Source organism: Magallana gigas, chromosome 6 (assembly GCF_963853765.1).
Source record: "Magallana gigas chromosome 6, xbMagGiga1.1, whole genome shotgun sequence".
NCBI classification, from domain to species: Eukaryota; Metazoa; Mollusca; class Bivalvia; order Ostreida; family Ostreidae; genus Magallana; species Magallana gigas.
In genome coordinates, this window is record NC_088858.1 from 51,147,984 (window position 1) to 51,171,467 (window position 23,484).

The 23,484-nt window shown below is 36.6% G+C and overlaps 5 protein-coding genes across 7 annotated transcripts in view; 2 read left to right on the top strand and 3 right to left on the bottom strand.

Annotated features, from left to right (window-relative positions):
• LOC105326294 (myeloid-derived growth factor) overlaps positions 1–23,484 on the top strand; it is a 125,057-nt gene that overhangs the window by 3,113 nt on the left and 98,460 nt on the right. The gene's annotated exons all lie outside the window — the stretch shown is intronic.
• Positions 3,966–9,491, bottom strand: LOC105321528 (uncharacterized). 2 transcript variants are annotated; one of them, XM_066087991.1, is made up of 3 exons: positions 8,622–9,491; positions 6,083–8,318; positions 3,966–5,788 (listed from the first exon to the last, which is right to left on the bottom strand). In XM_066087991.1, the coding sequence occupies exons 2-3, from the start codon at positions 8,312–8,314 to the stop codon at positions 4,145–4,147; spliced, it is 3,876 nt and encodes a 1,291-aa protein (XP_065944063.1). In that variant the 5' UTR covers positions 8,315–8,318; positions 8,622–9,491; the 3' UTR covers positions 3,966–4,144. The 2 variants fall into 2 exon arrangements, with proteins under 2 accessions (XP_065944063.1, XP_019920129.3); XM_020064570.3 differs by having other exon boundaries at positions 6,083–8,626.
• LOC105321527 (peptidyl-prolyl cis-trans isomerase B) lies at positions 10,275–13,041 on the bottom strand. Its single transcript, XM_011419839.4, has 5 exons — positions 12,554–13,041; positions 12,239–12,355; positions 11,978–12,083; positions 11,664–11,851; positions 10,275–10,741 (listed from the first exon to the last, which is right to left on the bottom strand). Exons 1-5 carry the CDS (start codon positions 12,656–12,658, stop codon positions 10,607–10,609), a joined length of 651 nt encoding a protein of 216 aa, XP_011418141.3. The 5' UTR covers positions 12,659–13,041; the 3' UTR covers positions 10,275–10,606.
• On the bottom strand, positions 13,918–16,637 carry LOC105321526 (protein C1orf43 homolog). The gene is made up of 7 exons (XM_011419838.4): positions 16,356–16,637; positions 16,130–16,222; positions 15,582–15,675; positions 15,349–15,402; positions 14,939–15,102; positions 14,614–14,672; positions 13,918–14,351 (listed from the first exon to the last, which is right to left on the bottom strand). The coding sequence occupies exons 1-7, from the start codon at positions 16,416–16,418 to the stop codon at positions 14,051–14,053; spliced, it is 828 nt and encodes a 275-aa protein (XP_011418140.3). The 5' UTR covers positions 16,419–16,637; the 3' UTR covers positions 13,918–14,050.
• Positions 18,183–20,776, top strand: LOC105321525 (Krueppel-like factor 9). The gene is made up of 4 exons (XM_011419837.4): positions 18,183–18,315; positions 18,449–19,034; positions 19,458–19,547; positions 20,130–20,776. The coding sequence occupies exons 1-4, from the start codon at positions 18,205–18,207 to the stop codon at positions 20,306–20,308; spliced, it is 966 nt and encodes a 321-aa protein (XP_011418139.4). The 5' UTR covers positions 18,183–18,204; the 3' UTR covers positions 20,309–20,776.

Genomic DNA, 23,484 nt, shown 5'->3' on the forward strand with positions numbered 1-23,484 from the left:
TTCTGTCATCTGTGGCTTTATAAACAAAACTATGTTACAAATGGTTGTTTTCTTCTTTTAAAAATTGTACAGTTGTTGTTGTTATTTTTGCTGACCACTGGGGCAAGGGGCAGATGTTTGTGTGTGTGTGGGGGAGGGGGGGGGGGTGTCCCGTGATTTTTGCCGGGATTTCTCCGTCTAAAATCTATACAGTATTAAAATGCCATTCAATGACATGTAAACAAATGTTTTGAAAAACGGCTAGCCAGCTTCTACACTGTCCACTGACTCGATATATACAGTGACAAAAGACGTATCCCGTAATTAGGCCATATTTACCTGTCCTCGTACTGACCTCGTACTGATTAACCTCCCCTTATCAAGTTCCGGGGACCCATCGCGTAAAACGATCACCCCACTCGATCAAAACTCCAAAGTTTGCTCGGATTAAACACTACAGGTTTCTCTTAAATCTAGAACAAATGAAATTCATGTTTCATTAAAGCTTTGGGTCCAACAGTTTCATGGTCACGTGTAATCTCTGTTTGTAAACAATAGTTCAAAATATATATGTCATAATATTTGAAAAAGAAATGGCTGAGAAAATAGTAAACGACTTTCAGAGGTATTAAAGAGGATGACGTGAAATTTTAAAAAGTATCCCAGATGAATTTCATATATTTAATACAATTTTAATGACTTTGTATGTATTTCAATTTGCATTAGATCTCAGCATTGGGACGCAATAGATTACAATATCATAATGATTGCTGTCATTCCTGTGACGTCATTTTTAAGGAGGCTTGGTGGTCAACGAATTGGCCATCATATCGACCCTCAACTTGTAAATATGATTTTTAGGCAATAATCCATTATTTCCTATATTTTAGCAATAAAATCTGATATTCTCCTACATTTTTATACATGGTTAAATTTGTAACGGGATGAGCGGAGGCTACTCCAAACAACAACAAGACATCTTAAATTTAACAAAATTTAATAAAAAAAATAAGAGAAAGAAAGAAAAGATAGAAATATAAACACTAAACCACACAAACACTCACACACCTTTCACTCAACAAGAAAAAATATGATGTTTATACAAATGACCAAAAATAAATTAGAAGAGTGTCCGAATCTCCGGGGCTGTAGTCCTGGACCAACTACGGACAACCACAACTAGAGTAGTTTCGTCACCACAATCATCATCATCACCATCGCCATCATAATCATCGACACTATCGTCAACACCATCGCCTACAACACCATAATCATAATAGACATCATCGTCATCACCATAATCATCTACTTCATAATCATCACCGACGTCACCATGAACGACATCATCTTCATCGACATGACCATCCTCATCGTCGTCGTCATCATCACCATAACATCATCGTCGTCATCAACATGAACATCGCATCGTCATCGACTTCACCATGAACGACATCATCTACACCATCATCATCGACATGACCATCATCATCATCGTAGTCATCGACATCACCATAACATCATCATCTTCTCAACATCAACAATATGACACTACAATAAGTGTACAAGTGACACCATAACACCATAATAAAAACAATATTGTATAATACATCATATAAGTATCTCACTGATAGTATCAAACTATGATAATGTATAAATAGTATTATATTAAAGGCAACATCTCAAAATATTGTAAGTATATGGTAACTAAGTTATTTGTTTACAGTAAACAATATGGCGTCTGAGACTTCCGGTGACGCACTTCCGCCCAAGTAGTTAAGTGGAAAAAGTGACAATAAATTGTAAAATAAAATAACGCATAGAAAATAGCCCTTTAAATCACCGTTTCTTTATACAGCAATAGCAAAAACTGTACTATAGAAAAAGACGAATTCCATTTAAACACTCTCGCTAAAGTCACACATCAGTGAACACACAGGTAACTCTACAGTGAACAATGGTCAAGGTGACTTTATAGGACGACTGCGTAATACTAATAAAAAGGCAAAAATTTACAAATAAACTACACCAAACTAAATAAATACTTACCACGGTCAGCTATCCGTGTCCGCGTCAAATGCTGAACTTGTGAAACTAAAACATGCCACACAGGCTTCTAACACGATACCCCCTTCACACACTAAGCACGTCTTTATTGCTGAACAGCTCGGCCGGGTATATCTTAGCGCCTATTGTTAGCGTCGGCCAAGCACGTTGCAAAGAATTATGGGAAAAATAAAATCGGGTGTGTTCGATATGAACAGTGATTGTCACAAAATTGACTGAACTTTATCTATTTTACAACGTTTGATAAACAAGTTCTACAACTTATATTAATATCTCTCGTTTATACATGGTTCTTATGGAGATCAGTATAGTCCAGTGGTTTGAACTGATTTTATTGTAATGTATCCTTGTGTTACAATAGGATTGGGTACAAGTTCGAAAACTTATGTAGCCCTCTCTCTATACAATAATTGACATACATTTTTTTTACATGCAAATTCAATGCCATACATGCGAATAAATATAGAGTTTCAAAATATTTTACAGTAAAGTTTCAGATAGTACATTCTGATATAAATGTAAATACGTTATCAACACCCAGTCCAGTCTAAAAATGACCAGGACCAAACAGCCCTCTCTTGATTTATTTCATCAAGTTATAAACTTTCTGCAAATTATGCAATTTGATTCAAGCGGATTTAGAATTATATAGATGATTAATGATTAATAAGATGTAGAATGACCAGGTTGCACAATGAATACAGAGTTTGGTATTTGATATACGAAAATAAAATAGCTTTTGGATGAACGGTACACTTGTTCTTAAATTTTCCCAAAAAAAAAATTGCTTATTTTTTAAAAATATTTTTAAGTTTAATATTTTTAACAATTCTCTAAATTTTATTGTGTTTGGTTAGTCTAACCTGGTGGTTAGAATTATTTTCGTAAAGTTGAAAGGGATTTGCACCCGAGAATAAAGTGAAATTCGTCCGTTAATTTACCAGTACTATTGAGAGCACAATGCCTTTCAATTTCAGGAATCCCCTCCAGTCTACCAGTTTCAATCGGTAAACGGTGATTTGTTGTTCTGAATTTAATAAGTGGTTTCCAAATTTTTTTGGTAAGAATGCTAAGCTACTTTTCAAATCCAGAGTTTTGTATATATATTTGACCTTTTGATGAATTATATATTTTACATTACTAGCCCATTTCTGAATAAACTGGTCTTGTAACCTTTGTTAGATGACAGCAGAAATCCACTTAACAGTAGGTATTGTAGAGCACTGATCTGTCTAGATTTTGGAAAAACAACAGGAGTCTAAAATGCGTCCCATGGGAAAGCCCGGTCGATCTTGTACGTATATCGATTTGATACTAATACAGCAGCAAGTCTGCGTACATACGCTGTCTGCTGAAAAGCATCGCAAAAAGGCGTTATACTGCGCATATAGCTTACAATATTAGATAATTTCATAATGCATTAACTGACGACAATTTTAAACTCTAGAATACCTTATTGTTAATCCTGAATGTGTATATGGAGTTTGATTTCCTACTATTGGCCCTTATAGTCCATTTGATATGTCAAAAGTACGCACAGCTAGCTATTATACCTCTATAACAGGGCCCCAGACGTGTCATCCCCACCATTCTTTGTGACAGAGATCAGCATCCGTTAATGGATTACTTTAAATAATTCAGAAGTCATTTCCCCGAGGTCAGAAATTGATTACAGCAAAATAAATATACATATTGACAGTTGTCATAGTAAAATGAAAGTAACACAAATTATGACAGTATTCCAAATAAATTTCAATGTAGTGTGTAGGAGATAAATTAATATTTGATTTCTGTTTTCACTCATATAAATGAATTGGTTAATGAAATTTGTAGAAAGACATTGTATGCTTCTGCACCAGTAGTGATATCATTACAATATTTCCCCACAGAACCCAAATATTTATTTTTCATAATTTTTAATTATTATAAAGTGATTCAATCGAAAATATGTAAATACATGTAGAAACTGTATTTTTTCTGCAAAAGACTTCAGCGCATATACTTGTAAAAATATTTAAAAAGCCAAAAAACAAAACAAAACAAGATTATATGTATTTTCATTCGGTACATATTTCTCCGCCTGTTTTTCCCATGACCTTGGTCAGTCTTTTCTAAAGTCATCAGGGGCGGGGTTCTTTGGTTCCCTGGTATCCGTAATGGTTAGTGAATTGGTCTTGGATATCTGAGACAGGCTGCTTTCTTTCCATATCCGTTTTATCGATCTTGAGAAACAGAAACTAAAGAAAATGAAACAACCTTGGAGGCAGACGAGAGCCGTGGAGACCCAAGACAAGACCGGCCATCCAACGAAGGCGTTCACAATCTGTACAGTCCAGACCAAACCAGTAATGGAGAACAGCTTCACAAAGGTTTTAACTTCCGCTACTTTATCATCTCTCAATTTACTCGAAGAGGATATTCCTCGAACAGTCTTAAGGAAAAAGAAACAATTGAGACAGCAGGTGACTATGATAGGCGCGATAAACAAAATAATATTGGAAATGACATGTTCCACAAAACATATCCGTTCGCCGTATCCAAGCGTTCCACTAACGCCGACCATCACTCCGATGTTTGTTCCAACAACGACAAAAGGAACCAAGTAAGAAAACAGAAAGTACCTGTAGAATGTTCGGGATGTGAAGTGGATTTCAGATCGTACAAGATCCCGGCTGTTAAAAACTCTGTACATGTGAAAACAGCAAATTAGCAGGGAGAAACATGTACACAACCAGAAATAGTGCAAAAGAATGCCAACAACTGGACACCAAATGCCATCGCCTTGGTTATCGGAAAAGACAAACAAAAGCTGTGCAAAGAAAAGAGAAAACACCAAGCTCATGAGGTTCAAGCCAGGTATAGTGCGTAATGTCTTGAACAAGCAATATGTCACAAATGTAACGAGCAAACAGAAAAGACTTACACCCGTGCACGTTAAAGTGAATATTCGAAGAGGGATATTGTCTTTTGGAGACTGCAGGAGGGGTTCGTTCTGTTCGCAGATTTGAATGGATCCATTCAGAGCAACGACAAATTCTCCCATCTGAAAGCGTCGATGGGACGATTTCAAAATCAGTTCAAAATGTTTATAATCAACATGGAAATCACTTCTGTTGTACACACGCTGTTTACAAAACAACAATGGGCCGATAAAGACGTTTGTTAGCGGCGTTTGTAGAAAGGAGGCATTCAGAGAGACTAAGTAGTCGATGTAGGCGGCGGTGGATGGAACAAACTTATTGTCAGAACCGGATAGTGGTGCCACGTGGTGTGTACCACGTGCAGTCAAAGTGGACGACGATGATACGGGGAACATTCCCGGTCTCATGCTGGACGACCTTTCCTCAATCATAAAAAGGAATGTGGATGGGAAATGGTACAAGGCGTCTTCAACCAGGGGACGGTTGACAGAACCCTTCGCCTCTGTTTGGACATATACCAAAGCAGTCAGCTGTGTGGTTCTGTTAGATTCATTCACTACCGAGGATTTCTGGATTGGGAAAATAAAGCGATCCTTTAACGTGTTTGGAAATAGAAAGAGCAGCCGATGTTGAATTTCTGTTAAGACGGAGTTGAGCCTTGACGTAACGTCAAACTCGTCCTCGCTTCCAGACTGTTCGATTGTGACATCAACTTCAAAATTAAGGGTGTATTTTGTTGACACGTCGATACTGAACAGCGCTGAACAATTTCCACCTACAAGGATCTTTCCCGGATAACAGACGTAGTAGTTGGTTGGGTCATTCTGTAAAGATATCAATCAATATCAAACATTATGCAGAACGATTTGAAACTAGGTAGAAACAGGTTCAAGTTACATAGAAAAACTGGATTTGCTGTTATGTTTTTAAAGAGTTATTCAATATGAATTTCATTTTTAATCACATTATTTTCATTGATGATTGCCATAAATCAGAGCAACATTGACAACATGGTGATTATGACATAATAGTTTATCAGAGCTCGCCTAACCCAAACATTAGTTGGATATCTCAAATTTACAATATGGAAAGGAAATATACTGAAAAATTATACATACATCTCCATTTAAATTTAATTCTGTAGATACGCCGTTAAATCTGAATAACATATTCAAAAGGGGCGGCCGCACAGCACTCGATCCTGGGTTTGATCTGCAGTCAAAGTTCAGACGGCTCGGAACTGTACAGTCAGCATCAACACACGGTGGGTTGCAAAACTTACAAAACCTGTTTTTGTACCTGGTTTCTGTTGGAAAAAGAAGGCTGAAAACAGCATCAGGGAATAGCTCACATGCTTCTTTATAGGATTGGTCATAATGAGTACTTTGGTTGTCACAGGTTTCAATTGGTTTGTCCTCTGTGTAAGGCGCCTGTGGGTTGCACTGTTCACAGTATCGGGTGCTGACGTATTTGCTATAATGGGACTCCTCGCACGCCCACTGGACGTCGGGGTCATTAATCTCCAGATACTTTGTAACATTGCATTTATCGGGGAACATGGGCGGCGGTATTTCGCACTCGAAAGACTTGGCCGTGTTTAACCATATGTTACATTGGCTAGAAGACATGGCCGTCGAGATGATGTCTGTGAAACTTGTGGAGTAAAATATATTTAATTCGTGGGAGCATTCAACGCTCACTCCATGGACGCTGTAAGACGATGGGATCTGGGGCTTGTCATCGATGATTTCAAACTGGCTGTTACACAAAAAGCAGTATATATTGCGGAAGGACAAATCATCCTCAGACACCGGAAGGATATCATGGCGACTAACGCTGTTTTCACACAAGTACCGAATGGCGGCAAAATGCAAGGAACCGTCAAAACGGTCGTCCATGCGTAAACAGGCATTGAAAACTCGCACCAGTTTTGGTTTTCCGTTGGGAATGAAACGGTCCTGTATGCATGTGATTGGCAAAGAAAGTGCGACATCGAGGCCACACTGGCAAGGGTCTTCCATCATGCACTGAGGATTACAGAGACTGTCGCTCGCGGTGTAGTTTCTAGCGATGGCGGGTAACAGCGTTTTGTCGCAGATAGGGACAGGATACAGAGATAACTGTTTCAGTAATAAATAGGTGATGTTGATTTGCGCGTCTTTGGTCGTCATCACGCCGTGTTCGTACCTCTCTGTTGTACGATTCAATTCCGTGTACATCTGCATTTCTTCCTGAAGGGATTCGTTATGGAATACAATTTGACGGAAAATGTACATATACTTCTTCGTGTTTGAGATGTATTCATCAAATTCTAATCTAACATCATTATAGAAATACTCTCTTCCTCTTGGGCCTGAACTAAAGCTTGCTCTACTGTTGCAAAAAAGACAGAAAACATTTTTGTAAGGGTGGGCCATCTGAAGAGCAGGGTTTTCTTCACAAGCTAAGGCCAGGGATTCATCGTACTCGCGCCATTCTCCCGTCACATTGCACGTGGCGATCACGCGACCCTCGCCTGTACCAATCGGGTTACACATGGCACAGAATATGTTGGTGTAATACCTATATCGAAGATCGTATGACGATTCACAGGCCATCTGAATTTCATCGATGGATTCCAACCACGTGCCCGTGACGTTACAGCGAGTTCGGTACTGCGGTGACTGAGGTAACAGCGTCTTCCGGCGGACGGGCATCGTGTCCCGGGGAGAGTAAACTAGACCGCATAACCACATTTGTGCGTAGGCCATGACCTCCTCATAAGAAGACAGATAAAAAATGGTCCTTCTTCTCAAGCAATCGTCGTAACCAACACTTAAATTCCAATCAATGAGGTTTTTCTCTGATTCGCCGTGACAAAAAGCACATTTGCGATTCAGATATGATACGTTTGTGATCAAAGAGGTCACAGGGGGGTTGGTCAATTTGTAAAAGGGAGTTCCCTCTATTTCACATTCGCGGCTGTATGACGTCCTGTTTTGTGGGGGACAGTAATCAACAACAGCATACTCTTCAGGCTCTATATAATTCTGTCGGAGTCTCTGAGGAAAATTTACAACAGCGGATCTGTATCTTGTATATGTTCTCGCAAAGAACTTGTCCGGACAGCAGTTTCTTTGCTCGAAGCAAGTGTCATCACACGAGCACTCGGGACACAGTAGGGACTTCTTGAGTGTCTTTGTGTGTGGCAGGCGGTGAGAGGCTGACCAATCAGAACACGAATAGCCCAGGCCACAGGCACTCAGGTAACTCGTCATTAACTCGGTCAGATTGACTTGAGCCCCCACCAGGTGAGCTACAGCAACCATGACCACAGCAAAGGACAGGGCATACCTTTTCCAATGTTGCATTTCTCTGCAGGGTATGAAATCAACTTTAGATTTGTAATAGAGGCATGTAAGTTCATTCATAATCAGCATAATTCGGCCAATTTCTTTTATGTAGTTTCACAACCAGACCTTTGTTTGTTATTAAAACGAACGAAGTTAAAATTGATGCGCTTTTTTATGGATTGACTTATCAAGAAAAGTAATGATAATAGTTTGATTGCCTTCTTGCAATATTCACTCAATGATAAGTTAAAAGGCAAAATCGAGATAAAAGCACATAATCGAGAGTAAAATTTAAGGCAAGAAATCTTTTTAAAACGTTACTTACCGCTAGTTGACAGTTCCAGTTAACAACCGAGTGATGAGATTTCCAGGAGCAGGTCCATTAACTTATACTCGAAGGTCTCCTGGGGACCTCATAAATTTCTAAATGTCGCACGGATTAATTTCACGTGAAATCATTCTCCCAAAGTAATTTGCGAAAGTGATTAAATTTGCAATGACATTATTGCAGGAAAACACAGTTGTACTGGACCCGACCTGATTACTGTGTGTCAATTATTGGTCTAAAAGTGTATGTAAATAACCATGTTCTTTGTTTTAATATGTTATGCCCTATACGGCAAATTACTTCAAGAATTCACTTTTTGTGGTAAAATGGGTGGCTGCACAACCCCTTTTGTAATTGGAGTTTGTTGGGCTGGTTTGGAACAACAGTACTAGTGACCTTGGTCAGTGAGATGGTTGAATTATGAGTACATAGTATAATGTGGCATAGTTAAATAATGTATTGATCTGTTAACAGTGTTCACAAATATTACAGAAATATAAATGTTTTAATTTCGTAGAATTTATATGATTTTAGATCAAGAATGTTTACGTATTGTCGGTTTTAATTTTATTAGAATGAAAACTCATGATCAGCTATTTGATAAATACTATTTGTTTTATAAAAACACATTCTCGTCCGTTTTACATCCGTAGCCGTAGGATTTTGACTGATTTCGATCATGTTTTATAAGTTGGCCCTTTCTTTAACAGAATTCCCTATCCATGTTCTATAAACATGGATGATTAAATTAATGACATTCGGACACTGCACACCGGTCATAGCAAACAGTCCCCCTACTGCAGCCCCCGGAAGGAAGTACATTTTGCCGTCGTATTTTAATACAGGTACAATGTTTACAAAACATACCGGATAGAGCCGTGCTAAAAATGGTTTGTTTACAATTGTTTGGAAGTCCGAAAACGTTCTTTTGAAATAAACAATAAAATACCTAAACTTTATTATTTTTTCTTTCACAATTTGTGTATTAATTATTTTTTTTCGAATTTGATGTTTACAATGCTTCAGTAAGGCATTTTAAATAGGCAATTAAAATTTGGGTGTCATTTGATGAGTTATAAGCGAGTTACAGAGCTTACAATTCTTCGCTATGTAAACAAAGTGTTTGTTTACATTTCGAATGTTGAAGTGAAAATTCCAGTTTTAGACCTAAAAAAATGTGTTAATCGTTAGGAACTGTTTATTTATGCTTTAAATGAATAATAAGATAGACAAACCAGCTTTAAAAAGATTTTTTTACTGGTATATTGAACCTATGTAAACAAAAACAGGGCACGAGCCTTGTTTACATGACGAAGAATTGTGAGCCCTTTATCTTGCTTAAAACTCAACGACTGGCACCCAAATTTCATTTGATCATTAGAAATGCATTCCTAAAGCATTGTAAATAATAAAAACAGAAAAATAGAATTTGACCAAAATCGTGACCATGCCCCTTTATGTGTAACTGGACAGCGTAGCATTAGTCAACAGATCGAAACCACCCGTTTGTTACATCATAAGAATTTTTAAAATGCATCATATAGTAAAATAATGTGCAGTGTAAATATTTTAAAACCTGTTGACCAGTAACAACCTCCAGCTAGATTCTGTGTTTACATGATGCATTCCCAGAAATAATGAACAACAACAGTTACTTTCCTCGTTTAATTAACAGCAAATGATACATTTGCATAAAAATTCAAATGATAACAACAAATTTACAAAATATTACTTCAAAAAATTTTGAATTATTATCACCAATACATTATCAATATCCCTGAATTTCCTGTTAATTGCGGGCATCAACAATAATTGTAACTTATAGCGGTGAAGTTCCACGTGACACATTTTTCCGGAACAGCTGTCGAATGTATCATTCATGTTTGAGATCCCACTATATTCTGAATCCCGCTTCTTTCCCTTTAACGCCGTTTACTGATCGCCAGGAACCCATGTCCTGATAAGGCTCCACAAATCCTCGCTCACTCTGGGCTGGGTTTTAAATCCACCCGGAATGGTTTGTCTACGGGGAGTGATCCGCACCTGGCGACGATTATCTCCGTTAGGGGGCGGTCGTTACTGTCTGTGGGAGTGTTCTCCATCTTACGGAATATGTCCTTTAAACCAATGGTCAAATTATTAATAACTGAATAAAATCAAACATTTTTTAAAGCATAAATCACTTTGCTGAAATGGCGAAATTTGAAATTATGAAATCAATAGTCCCATTCGTGATCATATTAAACGATGCAACTGCTTTCTTGCTTGAATCTTTATCGCACTCATTTGATACACTACCATTCAGTTTCCAGAACCCGTGGTCCTGACTACATGCAAGATATGCAATGTCTGTGGATATGTATGCTTTTCAGTACGAAGATTTTGCAATTTTATACAAGAACTTTGTAATTAAGGAATAAGGAATCATTCATTGAGTATTATGAGGTGATTATTTTTGGGCTTTATTGGATTTGACCACGCTCCGACCAAAATTATCACCTTGTGATTTCTAAAAAATGATTCCTTAATACTTATATTTATATAATTTCCAATTTGTAACCACTGTTTTTTCATGTAGCGCATGCTTTGTATTACAACGAGGCGCAGCCAGTACTGTTTCTCGGTTATGCTATAATTATAATAATTAAGTCACCAAAGTATACCTTACATATTTTGAGATTTTTAAAAATGTCAAACGGTTCATGTTTCAATTACTAAGTAGTTCGGTCATGCTTATTCTCTAACCAGTATACAGAAGCCGCCCTCCAGTCGTGAAACACCCACCCACAATTGTTTCACGACCTCTCATAATACACTCTCAGTGTGATTGATGACACGATGTCATCACAATGTACAAGAAGTTCCGGTTAAGTTCTTAAAAGTAATGCAAAAAATGTGAAGTATCTTATTCAGCTCTTGTGAATAGCGCATTAAGTGACTGATAATCTGGTAGAGAGAGACAACAACAGAGAGAGAGAGAGAGAGAGAGAGAGAGAGAGAGAGAGAGAGAGAGAGAGAGAGAGAGAGAGAGAGTCTTACCATTCCAGCTAAGACTTTGCCGAACACCACGTGTTTGCCGTCTAACCAGGGGGCAGGGACAGCGAATATGGCGAACTGTGAAGAGTTGGTGTCCTTGCCGTGATGCGCCATATTGACCCAGCCAGCCCCGTAATGGTCCAGGTGGAAGTTCTCATCCGGGAACCTCGCTGTCTCAAATATACTTCTGCCTGAAAAACACGTCGAGATTGTTAAACCTAACATTTATATGATTATTATGCTACATGTACAACATACGGTCGGTATATAATGTTTCCCTCAAAAATTAAAGAAAGCAGTCTAAATATCAATTGTACCTCCATATCCATTTCCCTGTGTTATGTCCCCTCCTTGTACAATGAAATCTCTTATAATTCGATGAAAACGCACTCCTTCGTAAGTTAATCTCTTTCCATCACGTACCTACAATGCACAATATCTACATGTACACACTAACATATATACATGATGCATATAATGCTAGAGTATTGAGGAAATCGTATGATCCGCCACATTAAGTGGGGGAATCAGTTTACAATCTCCATGCAGCCATTTAAACAATATGTTGAACCTCTTACCACGGTGCCCTCGGCCAGAGTCTTAAAGTTGAGGACCGTCTTTGGAACCACATCACCGAACAGACCAATCACCATGCGCCCTATCTCCTCATCCCCCATCTTGATGTCAAAGTACACCTACAAAACAGATCAGAAATCTTATCATTTCTCCGACTCTTGAAATCTTCTTTGTCTATTAACGTCTGAAAAAAACATTTTCCCCGCGATTTGTTTTGACAAACCAGGGACGTATATACGTCCCTGGACAAACTCGGGTTTCCAACCATCGCGTGATAACAGCAATGACGTTGTAGAGGAATAGATGAATGGTCTTACCTTGTCTGTGACCATAGGTCCGACATTGTCTGAGCCGGTGTCATTACTACACACCACCGCCAGACAGACCACCAACAACACGAGCTGTGTCCCCTCCCACGCCATGGCTGCTACCTTCTGATGGTCAGACTGAGATCCCGTCTATCGCGCGGAGCTTAACAGGCGGAACACGTGGCAATCTTACTCACAGCTACAGCACCACCGCCGCACAATCAGCACATACACGAGGGTCTGAGAATCAGCGGGGGCGGATCAAAGAAACCGACGAAAACTTCCCTGGAACATAGGTGTAGTGCTTGGTAATTCCTAAATTCTGATAAATTGATTGCTCCCGAATTTGCGTAAAATGTATCTTTTGTCACCAAAAGCCACGCAACCACATATTATCTAGATTAATGGCTGATTAAATAACTCGATCAGCCTGTATATAATTTATACACAGACACGGAGCGCACATGTGGTAGACACCCCGGTGACTAGCGGGGTCTCGCCGAGGGTATCCCACCGTTATCTCTCATCTCACCCACCAACTCCGAGTGTAGGGTTTCTTCAATGAAAAGAACTTTAAACATGCATACAAACTGTGGGGTGCTGCTTTAACATGCAAGGAGCAATTATACTAGTAGTCTAAACGGGAATGTAACATTATACATCACTAAAGTGTGCAGAGAAAACACAAAACAGCTACATGTACATGTAGTACAGTGTTAACAGTTATTTTTCATTTATTCACATTAACATACGTACATGTACGTTTACTTTTGCTCAACCTCACAGTTTTGAATCAACACATGAATTAAACAACACAAATGTCATGATAATCATTGCGAAAAATAAACTTTTCCTGCTCTTACAATATACAAGTGTCTTACGTTTGAAGCTCTGTATATCGGTCTATAATCTTGACACAAAAATATGTTTACAGTACATGTATGAGTTCTTTTCAGAGCCAGTTGTTTGGCATTTTAGCAAACTGTATATATGTCCCTTGAATGAATGTTTATCCATACAGTAAATAATTAGATTGTTAATCCGTACAGTAAATAGATTGTTTATAATAAATACAGTAAATACAGTACGGTAAATAGTAAGATTGCTTATCCATACAATGGATAGATAGACTGTTTATCCATAGTTAGATTGTTTATCCATACAGTGGAAAGTTCAATTATTAATCCATTGTTAGATTGTTTATCTATACAAAGAATAGCTAGACTGTTTATCCATACAGTGAATAGCTAGATTGCATTCCCATCCAGTGAATAGCTCTATTGTATAATCAATCACACAATGGATGGTAATAATATTTATTCATAAAGTTTGTTCTTTGCTCATTCAATGGATAGTGAGATTGTATCCAAACACAGTTGATAGTGAGATTGCACAGTTGTCCCATCCTTCATTTCCTGACTTGACTGAGTCCACTCAGACCAATGAGTACACTCAGACCAATGAATACACTCAGACCAATGAGTACACTCAGACCAATGAGTACACTCAGACCAGGTTCTCCTTGTCATTGGTACTGAGTTCCACCATCGCGATCCTCTCCGGAGATTCCCGTTCTGTCTGCTCACTGCTCGGCTGACTGGACCGGCCGCTGTCCAGGAGACTGGAGTGCCCACTACTCCCGCTCCGAGTCCGGAGTCTCAGATCCTCTGAGGTCTGGTACAGTCGGTTGGTCTTTTGGAGCACCTCCATCTTTATTCTTTGTTTTTTGTCAATTGATACTTTTGAATCAAGAGCAGAAATCTCTGCAGGAATCTGAGGTGATTTCATTTCAAATCCTTTCTTCAGACTGTAAATAATCCCAAATACATTGTAAATGTGTATGATTTAAACAGGTATACATTACTTGTAAAATTATTCCAAATTTTAATAATACTACTTTAATTTGATTACAAAAACAATGTTAGAAGCTGAATGTCACAAACGAACCAGTCTTATACACCATATAGGAAATATTCAATATATAACGTTGACATACTGTATCTATATGCAGTAATCTACTTAGTAAGAATACATATCGGTATGTAGATATTTTTAATTTGTTACCTTACCTATCTAAAAGCCGAGTCAAAAGTTTCATGTAATTGTTGTATTCATTTTCTCCAAACATCTAGAAATATAATGGATATGAACAGTTTGATACAATGCTTTTTTCCATTTGAAAACCAAAATTTGTTGCAGAAAATATATACGGTACATGTAAACTACCAGGAAATATTTATTCCTGTTACCTATGGATAAATTCATACAGATTACAATTTGAAAGTATGTACCAAGAAGAAACGAAATTTCAAAAAATAGATCTTTTTTCTCTACCATAATATTTCACATGCAAACAGAACCTGACATTTTGAGGTGTAATGAAACAAATGATACCTCTGGGCTGTGTCTGGCATGCTCATAGGCATCACAGAAGTCATTGATCAGGTCCAGGGGACAGGTACATAGGTAAGTTTTACTCAGACCTGTCAGGTACCATCTGACCCTCGTGTTGGGGTGTCGACCCTTATAGTTGCTGTCTACTGTTTTTATAGTTTCATCTATGACAAAAAAAGATGAATTTGAACAATATTTAAAATAATTCTTGGGCTATAAAATATTATTCAAATCTCCAAACAATTTTCCTTCTCTACATTTTTCTTGATATCTACGCTGGTTATACATTATTTTTTTCACAGCCTTGTAAAACTGAGCTAATCAATTTGACAGGACACAAAGTATTTTGGAAAAAAAATTCTTGATTTACCAGGCACACATGGTAAGCTTTGAGGTTCAATGTTACATACCAAACATAGAGAAAGCATCCATGGCCTTCATTCTGTGTAAGTAGTGACTCGAATCTAAAGAACAAAAATGGAGATCAATTGATCAACAAAGGTATTACGATCACCATTGCACATTCATATACCAGTACTGGTAATGGTATGGATCAGAAAACTTTGATCACACATAATTTTTGAAACCAACTAGTATTCTTGTTTACAAGTTTTTAAGCTTTTATTATGAATTGAAGGATTACCTGGAGATGACATAACTTTGTTGTTCAGTAAAATGGGTTCATACTTTATGGTAGATACTCGATTTAACTTTTCCAATATCTGCTTTTTAAACATCTGAAAAAAATGATTAACACATTGTTAGCCAAATACAAATATTTAAGGGTACTATGTCAATTGATCAATATTTATTAGTTCTAATGATTAATCAGACTTTCAAAATTGATATGAAACATGGTTTGGCATATATTTAAATCTTACAAATCTTTATAAAATTAGACTTGTAGAGCTGCATCTGTTCAGTATGCAATCAAATCTTCTGAGAAGCCCTTTGGGTTTTACAGGATTTAATCATGTGACGGTTGTGACCAACTAAGTAAATATCCCCCTGAAACTTTTTTACCATTGCTCTTTATATCTAAAATTCTTATTTCTAATAGTATAATAATAGCTATTAACCATAGCTTGACTTTATTAAATTGCTGATCCTTTATCATTATTATAATAACATAACAGCTATTAACCATAACCTTTATGGTGGAACCCCCCCCCCCCCCCAGCGCAGTTTTACCTTTGGAGCACCTGATCCTATAGACTTCTGGGCTCCCCTTGTAGCAAACCTTGATATCTGACGCTTCACCACGATAAACGCCATGATAAATAACTGAAATGACAGCAAAGTAAGAATGAATCTTAATATTTCGATAATTTATATATTGTACTTTAAACACTTGTTAAATCATTCAAATAGTAAAGTGTCAATTCATTGGAAATCAAACTTTGAACGATCGAAATACCAAAAGTCCAGCGGCGATGAATAAAACCACGCCTACAATGGTCAGCTCCCTCGTTACCGACATTGTGTATTGTGAGGCTTCCTTGTGCTCTCGGCCTTGTCTCACAACCTCACACAGTCCACAAGTTACTGTTCAATTGTTTATCATGATTAATTTCACAGCAAAATATTACATTGCCTTGGTTCATATCAATCAATGTAATTAATTCATCCTTGTAGCAATATTAACTATTCATTCAGTTAACTTTTAGTTCGCCTGTTCTGTTCAGACTGTTCGTCTGTCTGTTGTTTCTTTTTCCTTATGTTGACAGTTCGAGTTTTCTCTGGTCCTCCTGTATTGCGATCCCGATCTATTTAGTGGTTTGTGGGAGATCAAGAGAACACGCACACACATACATACATGTATATATATGGCTACGTTTAAATCTGTATATACATGTAACCATCGTGTATATAAACTAAAAGCTATGTCAGAAAGAGCATAGTTCTATTCAAAATATATTAATGCATTCAGAAAATTAAGGTGGGGGGGGGGGGTCTAGAAAACCGTCACTGCTTTTTTTTATTTGATGATATAAGAAAATTACTTATAATAAAAGATTGTTAAATTTTCATTAAATCCTGGGAACTTGTTATACAATGTATATGAAATGTTTAATTTTTTCTGTTGAAAATACTGATACTTGATTTACATGCGTCTGACTTTGCATGAGCTCAAGTGTTGGTCTTTGTGTCTGACAATGATCCAGTCTTTGTCCATGTGTAAGACTGTGAAATGGAAGAGTTTCAGTCAGTGGAGATATGTCACCGTGTTCATCAACTCACAGGCCCGAGTCGAGGCATCATATGAACTCCCTTGAAAAATTAAAGAACCTACGTGTACATAGTTAAGTTACCGAAAATAAGCAACAAAATTAATGTACATGTAGTTTATTGGATCCCTTGCGCTACCCCCCCCCCCCTTCAATTTTCAATTTAATTTATTGACAACACCATCATACATGTACATGTATATTGGCATATAGTAGTGGATATAACAAACATACATAAAATCACCCCAGTAGCACCGAGTAAGCTTATCAATTATGTTGAAGATTTTTTTTCAGGAAGTTACATACTCTTCAAGCAATTTTAATATTTGGAGGGTTGATACACAGGCACCTGACCTTATATATTTCTCTCGTAATAATATATAATTATATACTAGTATATATAAACATTGTATTGTCATGTTGTAAATTTTGAATTTACTGGGTGGGTGTAAATACAAAATTTTGTATTTACACCCACCCAGTAAATTCAAAATTTACAACATGACAGTATACCTTCTATAGATAGAGGGTATACATTTTTATTACAGAAAGATCGGTCTTGAGTATCTCCCCATCTCAATATTGGTGAATTAGCACTAAATCTTAATTTTCTGAGGTTTTTTTTTTTTTTAGATTTCTTCAATGGTAATTTTTGGTAGTTTTGTAATTTATATTTTTTTTACTCCAAATTTATCATATCACTAAGTAAACTGAGTTAATTTTCCAGATTCTGAATGAGAAATGTTTTTTAATTGTTCACAGATTTTGTTCCTATAATGCTCCTCTAATTCAATGTTATAACTTAATGTTTTATGTGATATAACGTTACCCAATGAAGATAAATACAAATATGCAAATTTTATTGTAGAATATAAAACTTTAAACATTTTTTATTGTAAGAAAGACTCATATATACCAATCTTACTCACTTACTAACGTTACGTGTATATGTATCTATAAAATTATGTTATTAGACAGCACGTGTTCATTAAAAAAAAAAAACAATATTGTGTGTACATATTTGAATGCGACATTTTTATGCAGGAGATTACGTTTGAATTTTCGCGGAATCAGTCATTGTATTTCATTCATACGTCACTTCCTTGTATACAACGGGCACGCCCACAGCACGCGGTTCAACCATTTGAGGTAAGTAATGGTTTATTTACGTTACCAAACGACAATCAAACACATTGAAGAATCTGGTGACAATTTGTGTTACAAATGTTTGTAATATCAATGAAATCTGATTGGGAATTTAAGGTGAATCTCTTAATTTCAGACCAGGGCGAAACACTTGTGTAATATTGTCAGTCGGAATTCTCACAGAACGAGGTCAAGACAAAGAAAAGCACGTTGTTTGTCAACAGACTCTTGGATTATGATCATGACTTACCAAGATCAATCAGACATTGACTACGAGACTAGTTTAGCGGCAGAAGGACTCATGTTGATGTCAAATGTTGTTGTCGCTTCAAATAAGCCAAATCGAACAGCTGATGATGTAAATATGGCAGACGTTTCCAACACAGACAAGAAGGATTCTTTGTTCAATCTTGCAAGCATTCTGACTGACTTGGGGAAATTCAGACGAGAACACATAGACCATGATTATTTCAGTGGGGAAATGAAGAGGATTCATTTAAGATCTTTACAAAATGACGAAAGTTTCATTGAAAAATCCACAAAAGACAAGAAACGAAAGCGCGCAAAAGCGACCCCGCCCACTTCGGTAGCTGAAGGATCTGACGACGATGACAGCTCTGTGTGTAATCCAAAGAAGAAGCTTCACCAGTGCTATTACAAGGGATGTGCCAAAATGTACGGCAAAAGCTCACACCTAAAGGCACATCTGCGTACACATACAGGTAAACTGATATACACATCAACACAAATGGGAGGGGGGGGGGGGTAGGAATTGTGCATGTTGGTGCTGAATTTGTGAAATCTGGGCAAGTTTTTATTCATGTAAATTGCATACTCAGGTGTAAGCTTTTATTGATATATTTGTGATTTTTGGTTCAGACTTAATGAAATCAGCCAGTCTGTCATTTTTGGGTATTTCATCATGCTTGTGAAACATAAATCTATATTTACACCTATGTAAATTACAATATGAATACAATTCAATGAAGTTTAATTTCTGTCCCACTGTTAAAATTACTCATGCCAACCTTTAATTGATTTCATAATTTAGTTGATCATTGTTCATTGATGTATAAATTAATTGCCCATTAATTAGTGAGTTGATTTGTTGACACAGTGACCCTGACTATTTTGATCTATTTCAGGAGAGCGTCCATTCCCTTGTACCTGGTCTGGCTGTGATAAGAGATTTGCCAGGTCAGATGAATTGGCACGACACTTACGGACACACACAGGTAACTAACATGTAATATTATATATACTCACATAGGTACCAAATGTTTACAGCAACAAAAAAAAACCTGAATATATACACAGCCCCATTTTCCAAGACATTTATGTGAAAAAAGCAGCAGCATCAGCTTGAATCATCATTTTATTTTATGTTACATACACGTATGGTCTATAGATGTTGGTAAATACATGTAATATCAAATATAATAGTAATGAAATCAGAGTGAGTTAAGAATATGGATGCCATATTGCAAATGACCTTGACCTTTAACTTGGATTTCTGCAGACTATAATCGGCTGCACTAGTCTCAGCATGTCAACCTGCCAAAAATAATTTTAAAAGAAATACAAATTATGTAACAAGGAGAGGAAAAAAAAACAAATTATGTAATGGGAAGGGAAACGGTATACCTGTATATCTTTCTAGACTGGGTTTTATGCAATTGTACTCAGGTCCTCTGTGTTTAAATAAAATGTATGTGGTTGAATCTTTGAGGACAAAAAAGGTTAAAATCTATATCAAATTTTTGTGATATTAACCTGATTGAAAGAGTGTAGTAAATGTGTGTACTTTTTGATTGCAGGAGAGAAGCGCTTCTGCTGCCCTTACTGTGACAAGCGGTTCATGCGGAGTGACCACCTAAATAAGCACGCCCGCCGCCACCCCGAGTTTGACCCCACCGTGCTTCAGAGGTCAAGGTTGAAGAAGAGCAGTTCCAGTCCCCTGCCAGACAACAGTACAGAAACGGACCGAGAGAGATAAACACCAACTGGAGGAAGATGGTTGAAAGAGCAAAATGATGTTTATACAAGCATGCATATGTAGATTTATGCTTGCTTATTATATAGATATGTAACTGTACTTGATTTTTTCAATCTCTCATTTAAAGTTTACATGAGGGTATGAATGATTAAAGTATACTGACTAGTGACGACACACAGATCAGACATATCATCTTATCCCTGTGACTGGCCTACAGCGATGTATTTTACACTCATTCTAAAAGCAAGTTTGATCTCAGTTTTGGTGAAAGAAATATGACTGCACATCATAGGCAATGATTTAATGAAATGTGTATCAGCGAGTACTCATGCGCACTAATTTTGTTTTTTTTGTTATAAAAACAACCAAAAAGTCGAGCATCATTGCTGGAACGTACAGATTCTGGTCAATTGTCCATTGTCTCCAAATTTAGTAGTTTTCAATTTACTTGGATTTGTGTCAAAGGTATGTTAGGTATTTAGCATAAGTATTTTTTTACTTATGATATATGACTGTACCTTTTAGTTTTGTGTTGTGACATATTTGGCAATTGCAATAGAAGTAATACGAGTATTTGATTGTTCATTGTATATATGAATTTTTGAAATGTCCTGTATATCCTCTGTGTGTTTGTTTTGTGTGATATTTTTAGAATTTGAGGTAATTCCGATGGCCAGTTATACCCTGTTAGGAATTCCCTGCTGATTCTCAATTTGAATAATTTTGTCCAGCCACATTGCTTTCCTTCCATGTTACTGGGGAGTGTTCATTGCCTACTTAATTTCCTTAAATCTAAACACTGGTTTGTTTTTAAAACAATTGTTGTCAGACATTACAGTGAACATTTGGTGAATGTCTTTTAGAGCCCTGTCTTACACACTGATAAATTTGCTACATGGATATCCCTATTTTGTTTTGAAATTTTTGTTTTGGCAGAAATCTTGCCAAGAACGTGTACAATCTGGTTGTTTGGGAGAGAGAGAGAGACACTAGGTGCCTCATGAGTGTCTGTGAGTGTGTGTGGTTATGAGATCCAGTCTTGGTCAATGGGTCTGACTGTGTGTTCCAGTGTTTGCATTTGTGACTGACTGTCTGTGTGTTCCAATCTTGGTCTATGGGTCTGACTGTGTGTTCCAATCTTGGTATATGTGTCTGACTGTGTGTTCCAGTTTTGGTCAGTGTGTCTGACCTTGTGCTCCATCCTGGGTTTATCTGTCAGACTGTGTTCCATTTTTTGTCTATATCTATGACTGTCTGTGTGTTCCAGTCCTGGTCTGTCTGTCTGACCGTGTGTTCCTAATTTTGTGTCTATGATCCAGTTTTTGTCCATGTGTCAGGCTGTGAGATTGAAGAGTTTCTGTCAGTGGTGATATGGCATTGTGTTCATCTTTGTGTCATCTATGTTGTTTGATTGATATTCCATTGATGTTAAAATGATATTTAAATGAAATGTTGAAATTTTATATGACCTATGTTTAATGTGTCACATAGACTTATCATACTTACAGAGAAATCCAATTTCCTACAAATATTTATATCAACTTTATTAGTGCTTAAACTACTCTTATGGCAATTTTGTGATATATTGAAACAGATAGATTCACCTTTGATGCCATTATTACTTTAGTCAAGATTATCATGATTCACTGAAAGTGTTCAATATTTTGATGTTAAAAGTTTGAAGTAGGCTTAAAAGTTCCTTGACATATTCAGATGCCAAGTATTTCACACAGAGATCTTAAATAAAAAAATTTTGTTACCCTCAACAATCTGTTACAGTAATATTAAGGATTGAATCGTTTAAGTCATCACAAAATGTTAGAGTTATCGTTGGTTCCGCGATTTTTTGTTTATACATGCATTTAATATGATCGAGTTTGTCAGTTACTTTGATATGTGATTTTTTTCTCCTTGATATCTACAACATGGAAAGAATAATTGTGATGTTTTAAAATCTTTCATTTTCCAGTGTGTGTGGATTCATCATATCCACGATGATAAGAATCTTGCAAGTACAGAATATAACCATCTTCATTTGTACATAGATAGATAGAAATATATATCCACATTCAGTTTGAGGAACGTCATTCCATTTTATGTATGTTTGTGTGATTTTTTTATGATATGGTTGGTGAAAATTAGCTACGTTGTGATTGTGTCATTGTAACCTCTATGTAAAACATAATGTGATTGGTGCTAAATATTCCGTATGCTATACATGTACATATCAAGATCTGTCCATTGTTGTAAGTACATCAGTTTTTGGTGATTTGTGACATTTTTAAAAAGTTTTATAATCAGATCTGATCCATTTCCCACAGTGTAATTAACCTAGTAGCAAGTGCCTCTCAGTATTTGTATTCACCGAACAGGCCTGCCATTTTTTAGCAGGTCTGATGTAGTACGTTGTATATATTTTCATTATGAACTTCCAAAGAAAGATATATAATCTCAAAAACTAAAGGTAGCATGTATATATACAAGTGAATTGGGTGCCAATTGACAATACTATGATTTTTAGACAAAACGATATAGAGATGGATACTATTTTTGAGTTAGGTAAAGAAAGGCGAAATATTGACTGTATATTTTGTACAAATGCCTTTTATTAAGCAAATATACAGGGATTTGATGTTGCTCCTATGATATAGTTTTAATCTCAAGTTTTCAAGTTGTAAATAGTTTTATTTTTGTTGATGTTGAACTATATATATATTGTAAAACCTGTTCATGGTAATCGTGACAAATAAAAATTCTATAATGTCTCATTCATATTGTTTTAATTTTATGTCAGGTGGCATGTAAATTCTTGGAATGATTATTATCCTGCAGTTTAAACTGTTTATTGGCCTATTCTTTTTAACTACATTTATCAGATATGCTCTATACATTATATGGTCAGATGTGAAAGCAACCTGAAATATGAAAACATTTATGGGATTTAAAAAAAAATTTTTTTTAGTGGGGACTGGGGCTGGGGGGGGGGGGGATTTTGAAGAACATATGTGGATCAATTTCCTGCTTCACATTGACATGAGAGGACAAAATTTTGACATTTAGAATAGTGAATCGTTAATATCTGTATGATATATATTAGAGAGTTACTTTCAACCCTGTTGAAGATACATGTATATCATTAAAACAGAACTTGACATTTAAAAAAAAGGGATTTCTAT